General features: G+C 36.8%; 1 protein-coding gene across 1 annotated transcript; it reads left to right on the forward strand.

Annotated features, from left to right (window-relative positions):
* The first annotated feature begins 1,054 nt into the window (after window positions 1–1,054).
* Window positions 1,055–2,997, forward strand: LOC123246271 (olfactory receptor 2AJ1-like). The gene is made up of 2 exons (XM_044675193.1): window positions 1,055–1,740; window positions 2,718–2,997. Exons 1-2 carry the CDS (start codon window positions 1,055–1,057, stop codon window positions 2,995–2,997), a joined length of 966 nt encoding a protein of 321 aa, XP_044531128.1.
* The last annotated feature ends 7,193 nt before the right edge of the window (window positions 2,998–10,190 follow it).

Here is a 10,190-nt window from a genome sequence, read left to right on the forward strand (position 1 = left end):
TGGAATTCTATAGAGCCTAAAGGAATGATGAGCAGGATGAGTTCAGAAAAACCTGGAAAGACTTATATGAATTGATGCAAAGTGAATCAGAGACAGGAGAACAACATGTATGGTAAGAGAAATATTATATGATGAACAACTGTGAAAGACTAAACTATTATCAGTAAAGCCACCACAAGGGACTCATGATGAAAATGCTATCCACAGCCAAAGAAGGAACTGTTGGAGTCTGATTACAGATCAAAGAATGTCAACTTCCACTTTATTTCCTTCACGAATGTGTTATTGTATGTGAAAAGTGTCTTCTGTTAGACTAGAGCATGAGCAATACAGAAATATACAGTACCTGAAAGCACTGGTATAACCTATATCAGATCATTTACTGCTTCAGGAAATATGGAAGGGAGGGAGAAAATCTGAATTGTAGGATGTCAGAAAACAATTGCCAAAACCTGTTTCTACATTTAACTTATATATATATATATATATATATATATATATATATATATATATATATATATATATATATATGTATGTATATTATATTATATATAATTAAAATAAGTTATACTATTAGAATAGTTGCTTAACCTCTCTTGATTTCTGTTTCCACATTTGTAAAATGTAAAATGAAAGGGGATTAGCTCCTAAAAAAAGAAGACAGGGCACACCGAGATCAGAGAGATTGGTGTTTAGAAAGAAATGGAAACAAATAAGGCAAGGACAGGTAAAAATTTATTGGAGCATTTATTGTAGAAACTAAGAAATATGAGGAAGTTCTTACAATGGTTGATCTCAACTTCCTTAGAAAAGTAAGAGTCAAAAGCCATCTGCTGGGAAAGGGAGACTGGATACAATATGGAAAAGTCATGAAAAGATAGAAAGGTATGAAACAACTACTGAAGAAAACAATGTCTAGAGCAGAAAGGCCCATGTGTTTATAAATGTGAGGGCTTGAGAGTTCAGAAAATCAGAACAATAGTCTGATAACACTGAATAAAGACTTCATGTGCTTTCTGGGTTTTTTCCCCCCAAAGTTCTTTACCTAAAAGTGATGAAGGGCAAAGTGAACCAGACAACAGATTTCATCCTCCTGGGACTTTTTCCTGAGATCAAACATCTTGCTGTTCTTATCTTCATCATCTTCCTGATCTACATGATTGCTGTTACAGGAAATGCTGTGCTGATTTTCCTCATCTTGGCTGATTCCCGGCTCCACACTCCTATGTACTTCTTACTGAGCCACCTCTCCCTCATTGATTTGGCTTTGATCTCCACAGTTGTCCCCAACATGGTTACCAGTTTTTTCTCAGGAAGGAAAAATATTTTACAAACTGGATGTGGAACCCAAATTTTCTTCACTTTAACTCTAGTAATTTCTGAGTGTCTTCTGCTGACCTTTATGTCCTATGACTGCTATGTGGCCATCTGTAATCCCCTTCGTTACTCAGTCATCATGAGTCACACTGTCTGTATGAAGATGGTCATTGGGTCCTGGGTGGGGGGAACACTCACTTCCTTAGTCCATACAGCCTATGCTATGGGTTTTCCCATCTGTGGCTCCAGAGAGATTCTTCATTTCTTCTGTGAGGTTATGGCCCTACTAAAACTTACTTGTGAGGACACTTCGGCCTATGAGAAATCAGTGGTAATCTCAAGCTTTCTGGTAGTTTTTATCCCTTTGAGTCTCATTTTGCTTTCCTATATATTCATCTTCCTCACTGTCTTCCGTATGAATTCCCCTTGTAATGGGCAAATTTGAGGAAAGGTGTTTGGGATAAGGGAATTTAAAGGAAGTTGTCAGAGACTTGCTAACTGAGTAATCTAGGTTACAAGTAGGTTGGGATTAAGGAGATTCAGAATATAATAGGGCTGAAGTCAGGAGTATAACACAGAAGGGAAACAGAGATCTTCAGGGAGAGGAGAAATTAAACTAAACAGACAAACAGCAGGCTTTTCAGACTGGGACTTAGGCTCAAACACTGGCAGAGGGAAATAGACTACTGAAATTAACAACAGGCTTAGTTAATTTCACAGGAAGGGACTTGTTTTGAAGTTACACCTTCCTCCAAGATGGATACCCCGGCTTCCCTTCAAGCCCAGAGTATGTTGGTTCTTTCCCTCTTCTTCCCTCTCTTAATAACTAACAGACAAATTATACTAATAGGTCTGTTGAAACACAAAAGGGTTTATTATCTTTAAAGGATGATTTATCAGGAAAGTGGATCAAAGGAAAGCCCTAACAGTTGTCTCAGGAACCTCAGGTGGGGGAAGGGAGGCAAAGATGGAGTCTGAGTAAGGACCAGCCTTTTACTCAGCTTACAAAATACTATTGATAACTAAAGGGAATGAATGATGATTGACTAGTTTCTCTATATCTAATATTGTCAAATAAACAATTAACCCTACACAGATTTTGAACTCCTCTCTAATCACTCTCCTTATTAACTCCACTGACATATAAGGTAAGGGAGGGAAGGTAGAAATAATATTAGGGAAGGAAGATATAAAGGGTTTATCCAAAATAATAATTTCTTAAGTAAATATATCAAAGCTAGGCTAAATTTCAATACTATAGCTAGGTAATGAAGCAGCTCGACTGAATCAGACAACCTCCCTCCATGGGAGACCCTCATCAACTGTCTTTTCCTCAAGATTCTGATTTAGAACTCAGCCAAAGCTAGAAAAACTATATGACCCCCACTCTCTATATTACACCCTGAAGGGAGGAACAAAGCCCTAGCCACCTGTTCTTCCCATCTTAGTGTGGTAAGTCTCTATTTTGGTCCAGCTATTTTAATTTACATGAGGCCAGGCTCTTCCCAGACTCCTAAATTGAACCAGGCTCTGTTTTTGTTTGATTCCATTCTAACTCCCATGCTGAATCCCATTATCTATAGCTTAAGGAATAAAGATATCTTGGCAGCTATAAGTAAAATATTGAGAAATATGTTCACATCAGGAAAAATTCAGAGATTCTTGGGTTGCATTACATGAAAGTAGTGTAAAATCATTAACTTTCTTCATTAGCTATAAGAGCATACATAGTGCATGGCCAGAAAGGAATTGGGAGTAAGGGGAGTGACTATTTATATTTGAGGTTAGAGAGTCTAGGTTTAAATCTAAGCTCTGGTATTTAACAGTTGTATGAGCTTGAGTCTCACCTCTCTAGGATCCAGTTTCTTGCCACATAGTGATCCTCTTTAGAGAGTCTGGCAGATTCCAGTAAGAGAGTCATGGCAATGATATAAGTTTAGAGAATGGGATCATAGGGAAAATATATAAATTTAATGATTTTGTAAATGAAGAAACTGAGACCAAGAAAAAGAAAAAGACTTGCCCAACATTAGCATCTAGTTCACTGCAGACCAATTTCCAGGTTTCCTCCCTGGCAAACTAGTACTCATTCAACTACAATGGGCTGCCCTATGACCAAAACCTGATTTTCATTTTGACCATTATAGTCAAATTGTATACATAATTTTCCATGCACAAGCATAACTCTGAAGGAGAGTGAAACTGGCTCCTCCTAATAGGGTGGGCGCAAAGGCCATCAGGATGGGCTTTGAAGATTTTGAACTTTTGAAGAGCAAGATTCCAGGTAAGCATTCTCTCTGGTACTATTTACTCCAGCTGAAATGAATTGCTGACATGCAGCACAGGATACTGGGTTACATTTCCTGTGATCTTAAGACAACTGAATCTCTTCCAACCAACCATCTTTGTTCCCTTCTCATGTTCTCTTTATTCCCTTTGTACTTCCTATTTTTATCTTCCCAATTCAACAGTTCTGTAATATCTTAATCAGCTTTTCAAGCTATTCCTCTGAAAGAATCTCTAGCCTTTGGAGAAACTTTATGTCAATAAATGACAGTGGTTTTGAATCAATGATGTAAACAAAAATAGTGATTCGGTTAATATAGCCCACAAACCAGTTACCTTAATGAAAAAAAAGAAAGGCATTTTTCTGTAGGTAATATCCATGTAAGGGGAAAAACTCACAAGTCCCAGCTGAAAGCTCATCAATTCTGCGAACTTAGCTGTGTTTTAACTTTAACACCTCAGAATTTTCCTGGATCAGCGAATTGCTGTTAGTAGCAAAGTCTATCACATTTGACCGTTCCACAATATTTCAGTTACTGTGCATAATGTTGTACTGGTTTGGCTTATTTCACTGTATCAGTTCACATAGGTCTTTCCAATTCTTTCTGAAATCATCCTGTTCATCATTCCTTATAGCACAATAGTATTCCATCACCATCACATAACACAATTTGTTTAGCCATTCCCCAATTGAGGAACATCCCTTTAGTTTCTTTGCCACCACAAAAAGCATAGTCATAAATATTTTTGTACAAACACATCCTTTCCCATTTTTTTTTATCTCTTTGGGACACAGACCTACTAGTGGTACTGCTGGATCAAAAGATATGAATTCCTTTAAAGCCCTTTGGTCATAATTCCAAATTGCCCTCCAGAATGGTGAAATAAATTCACAACTCCACCAGCAATGCAATTAAGTTCCAATTTTGCCACATTCTCTCCAACATTTATTATTTTCCTTTGCTGTCACATTGGCCACTCTGATAGATGTAAGGTGGTACCTTAGAGTTTTAATTTGCATTTCTCTAATCAGGAGGGATTTAGAACATTTTTTCATATGATTATTGATAGCTTTGATTTCTTCATCTAAAAACTGCCTGTTCATACCCTTTGACCATTTATCAATTGGGGAATGCTTTGGGTTCTTATAAATATGACTTAGTTCTTCATATATTTGAGAAATGAAACCTTTATCAGAGAAATTTGTGATAAAAATTTTTCCCAGTTTGTTGCTTCTCTTCTAATCTTGGTTGCATTGGTTTTGTTTGTACAAAAAATTTTTAACTTAATATAATCAAAATTATTCATTTTACATCTTATAATGTTCTCTATGTCTTGTTTGATCATAAATTCTTCCATTCTCCATAAATCTGACAAGTAAGCTAGTCTAGGTCTCCCTAATTTACTTCTTTTTTTTTTCAGGGAAAAACTTTTTATTTTTACTTTATTTTTATTTTTTTTTAAACCCTTAACTTCTGTGCATTGGCTCTTAGGTGGAAGAGTGGTAAGGGTGAACAATAGGGGTCAAGTAACTTGACCAGGGTCACACCGCTGGGAAGTGTCTGAGGCCAGATTTGAACCCAGGACCTCCCATCTCTAGGCCTGACTGAGCTGCCCCCGGAAAACTTTAAAAATTTTTTTTATCATTTATTAATATTCATTTTTAACATGGTTACATGATTCATGCTCCTACTTTCCCCTTCACACCCCATGCTCCCCCCACCCATGGCCTACACACATTTCCACTGGTTTTATCGTGTGTTCTTGTTCAAGACCTATTTCCAAATTGTTGTTAGTTGCATTGGTGTGGTAGTTTCGAGTCCACATCCCCAATCATGTCCTCCTCAGCCCATGCATTCAAGCATTTGTTTTCCTTATATGTTTCCTCTCCTGTAGTCCTTCCTCTGAATGTGGGTAGCATTCTTTACCATAAATCCCACAGAATTGTCCTGGGTCATTGTATTGCTGCTGGTGCAGAAGCCGATTACATTCGATTTTACCACAGTTTATCAGTCTCTGTGTACAATGTTCTTCTGGCTCTGTTCCTTTCACTCTGCATCAATTCCCGGAGGTCTTTCCAGTTCACCTGGAAATCCCCCAGTTTATTATTCCTTTTAGCACAATAGTATTCCATCACCAGCATATACCACAATTTGTTCAGCCATTCCCCAATTGAAGGACATACTCTCCTTTTCCAGTTCTTTGCCACCACAAAAAGCACAGCTATAAATATTTTCATACAAGTCTGTTTATGATCTCTTTGGGGTACAAACCCAACAATGGTATGGCTGGGTCAAAGGGCAGGCTTTCTTTTATAGCCCCTTGAGCATAGCTCCAAATTGCCAGCCAGAATGGTTGGATCAGTTCACAACTCCACCAGCAATGCATCAATGTCTCAATTTTGCCACATCCCATCCAGCATTCATTATTCTCCCCTTCTTTCATTTTAGCCAATCTGCTAGGTGTGAGGTGATACCTCAGAGTTGTTTTGATTTGCATTTCTCTAATTATTAGAGATTTAGAACACTTTCTCATGTGCTTATTGATACTTTTGATTTCTTTACCTGAAAATTGCCTATTCATGTCTCTTGCCCATTTATCAATTGGGGAATGGCTTGATTTTTTAAACAATTGATTTAACTCCTTGTATATTTGAGTAATTAGACCCCTGCCAGAATTTTTTGTTATAAAGATTTTTTCCCAATTTGTTCTTTCCCTTTTGATTTTGACTACATTGTTTTTGTTTGTACAAAAGCTTTTTAGCTTAATATAATCAAAACCATTTAATTTACATTTTGTAATTTTCTCTAACTCTTGCTTGGTTTCAAAATCTTTCCTTTCCCAGAGATCTGACAGGTATACTATTTTGTGTTCACTTAACTTATTTATAGTTTCCCTCTTTATATTCAGGTCATTCACCCATTCTGAATTTATCTTGGTGTAGGGTGTGAGATGTTGATCTAAACCTAATCTCTCCCATATTGTTTTCCAAATTTCCCAGCAGTTTTTGTCAAATAGTGGATTCATGTCCCAAAAGTTGGGCTCTTTGGGTTTATCATACACTGTCTTGCTGATCTCATTAACCCCAAGTCTATTCCACTGATCCTCCCTTCTATCTCTTAGCCAGTACCATATTGTTTTGATGACTGCTGCTTTATAGTATAGTTTAATATCTGGTATAGGGGGCCATGCCTCTATATGATTTTTTGGGGTCCTGAGCGGCGTGGCGGCATAGGATGGTTAAGGCAGGAGAAAGAAAATGAGAACAACTAGACTAGTGGTTAGCCCATGCTGTCCCAAAGTCTGTGGGCTTGGGAGTTTATTATATACTGGTTTCAAACAAAGAACACAGCTATGAAGGGGTAACAGATCATACATAACCCATTAAAGTCTAAAGAGTAAAGGTATAAGTACCAAGACAATGGCCAAATTCCAACCATCAATTAGTAGGGATAATTCTGGGAGAGGAAATATTTTTATGGAGATGCTCACTTATTGAGTTCTGTCTTCCAGGATTATAGGCACCTGGACAAATAAAGTCAAGACTAAAAGCACCATACTTTATCTAAGTATGCAGACTTATCTTAAGTAATGTTTGTTAGGGTTCAGGCTTCTTAATTATCAAGGAGAGGAATCATTAACTCAGTAGATGCTGGTCTACCACTTCAAAGTTTTCCAATAGGAGTTCTAAGAAAGGTGGGGATCAAAACTGAGTCAAAAGAGGAGCCTCAGATTTTTATCTTAGATGGCCCATTCTGTCTGCATTCCTGACATGCAGTGCAGAAAAATCATACACACAGTTTTACTTGCCGATGATTTTGTAATGGGATCCAGATAAAATATCTGTTACAGACTCTGTTTCTCTAAATGACTCCTAATAGCCTCTTGGAGGGATCAAGTTGATTTTGGATTAACCTACCTGCTGGTACCAGAGCCTTTTGGGGCTCAGGTGACCAGGACCAAACACAAAGACTGCCTCAGCCTGGATTGGTCACATAGGGAATCCAGATAACAGGCCCTGAATTTGATCCTATTTCTCCAAAGGCTTTAATACATAGAACGGCTTCCCACAATCTGGTACTGCTAGGCCCCCTTCCTTCATATTTTTTTCATTATTTCCCTTGATATTCTTGATCTTTTGTTATTCCAAATGAAATTTGTTATAGGTTTTCCTAATTCAGTAAAGAAGTTTTTTGGTAATTTGATAGGTATGGCTCTAAATAGGTATATTAATTTGGGTAGAATGGTCATTTTTATTATGTTAGCTCATCCTACCCATGAACAATTAATTAATGGCTTTCCAATTTTTGAGATCCAGTTTTATTTTTTTGGAAAGTGTTTTGTAATTGTTTTCGTATAATTGCTGTATTTGTTTTGGTAGATAGATTCCCAAGTATTTTATATAGTCTAGGGTGATTTTAAATGGTGTTTCTCTTTCTACCTCTTGCTGCTGTGATGTGTTGGAAATATATAGAAATGCTGATGATTTATGTGCATTTATTTTGTATCCTGCAACTTTTCTAAAGTTGTTGATTATTTCTACCAACTTCTTAGTTTCAGCACATAGAGAGGGGGTCATGTTAGTTTTTTCAAGCTTTGGCTGAGTTCTGTAATCAGTTAGGGATTTGGAATCTTGAGGGAAAAAATCAGTTGGTTTGGGAAATCTCATGGAGAGGGTCAGACCAGCTGAGCTGCTTCCTTACCTATCTGTAGAATTGAAATTTAGCCTAGCTTTGAAATATTTATTTAAGAATTGTTAGTTTAGAGAAACCCTTTGTATTTTCATTTCCTTTATTATTTCCTACCTTCCTTCCCTTCCCTTATATGTCTGTGGAGTTAGTAAGGAGAATAAATTAGAGAGGAGTTCAAATCTGTGAAGGGTTTAACTATAATTTGATAGTATTATATATAAAGAAATTAGTCAGTCATCATTTATTCCCTTTAGCTATCAAGAGCACCTTGTAAGCTGAGTTAAGGCAGGTCCTTGCCCAGCCTCCATCTCTGCCTCCCTTCCCCCACCTGAGGTTCCTGAGACAACTGTTAGGGCTTCCTCAATCCACTTTCCTGACAAATCATCCTTAAACATAATAAGCCCTTTTGTGTTTCAACAAATCCTATTAGTATAATTTGTCAGTTAGTTATTAAGAGAGGGAAGAAGAAGGAAAGAACTAACATACTCTGAGCTTGGAGGGAAGCCAGGGTATCCATCTTGAAGGAAGGTGTAACTTCAAAACAAGTCCCTTCCTGTGAAATTAACTAAAGCCTGTAGTTAATTTCAGTTCAGTCTATTTCTCTCAGTTTGTCTCTAAGTCTAAGTCCCAGTCTGAAAAGACTGCTGTCTTTGCCTGTTTAGATTAATTCCTCCTCTCCCTGAAGGTCTTTGTTTCCTTTCAGTGTTATACTCCCGACTTCAGCCATATTATATCCTGAATCTCCTTATTCCAGCCTACCTGTAACCTAGATTTCCTACTTAGCAAGTCCCTGAAAACCTCCTTTCAAAAAAAAATTTTACCACCCACCTTTCCTCAAATTATCCCCATTACATAGTTGATTCTCTAGGATTTTTTAAGTATACCATCATATCATCTGCAAAGAGTGATAGTTTAGTCTCCTCATTGCCTATTTTGATACCTTCAATTTCTTTTTCTTCTCTAATTGCTATTGCTAGTGTTTCTAGTACTGTGTTGAATAATAGAGGTCATAATGGGCATCCTTGTTTCACTCCTGATCTTATTGGGAAGGCTTCTAATTTATCCCCATTGCATATAATGCTTGTTGATGGCTTTAGGTATATACTGTTTATTATTTTTAGGAAAGGTCCTTCTATTCCTATACTTTCCAGGGTTTTCAATAGGAATGGATGCTGTATTTTGACAAAGGCTTTTTCAGCATCTATTGAGATAATCATGTGATTTTTGTTTGTTAGACTGTTGATATGGTCAATTATGTGGATGGTTTTCCTAATATTGAACCATCCTTGCATTCCTGGTATAAATCCCACCTGATCATGGTGGATGACCTTCGTAATTACTTGCTGGAGTCTCTTTGCTAGTATTCTATTTAAGATTTTTGAATCTATGTTCATTAGGGAGATTGATCTATAGTTTTCTTTCTCTGTTTTTGGTCTACCTGGCTTTGGAATCAGTACCATATTTGTGTCATAAAATGAATTTGGTAGGACTCCTTCTTTGCTTATCATATCAAATAATTTATATAGTATTGGGATTAGTTGCTCTTTGAATGTCGGATAGAATTCACTTGTGAATCCATCAGGTCCTGGTGATTTTTTCTTAGGGAGTTCTTTGATGGCTTGTTCAATTTCTATTTCTGATATGGGATTATTTAGGTATTCTATTTCTTCTGCTGTTAATTTAGGCAATTTATATTTTTGTAAATATTCATCCATATCTCCTAAATTGTTATATTTGTTGCCATATAATTGGGCGAAATAGTTCTTAATGATTGTCTTAATATCCCCTTCATTATAGGTGAGGTCTCCCTTTTCATCTTTAATACTGTCAATTTGGTTTTCTTCTTTCCTTTTTTCTTATTAGATTGACTAGTACTTTGTCTATTTTATCTTTTTT

This window comes from Gracilinanus agilis, chromosome 4 (assembly GCF_016433145.1).
Source record: "Gracilinanus agilis isolate LMUSP501 chromosome 4, AgileGrace, whole genome shotgun sequence".
Classification (NCBI taxonomy): Eukaryota; Metazoa; Chordata; class Mammalia; order Didelphimorphia; family Didelphidae; genus Gracilinanus; species Gracilinanus agilis.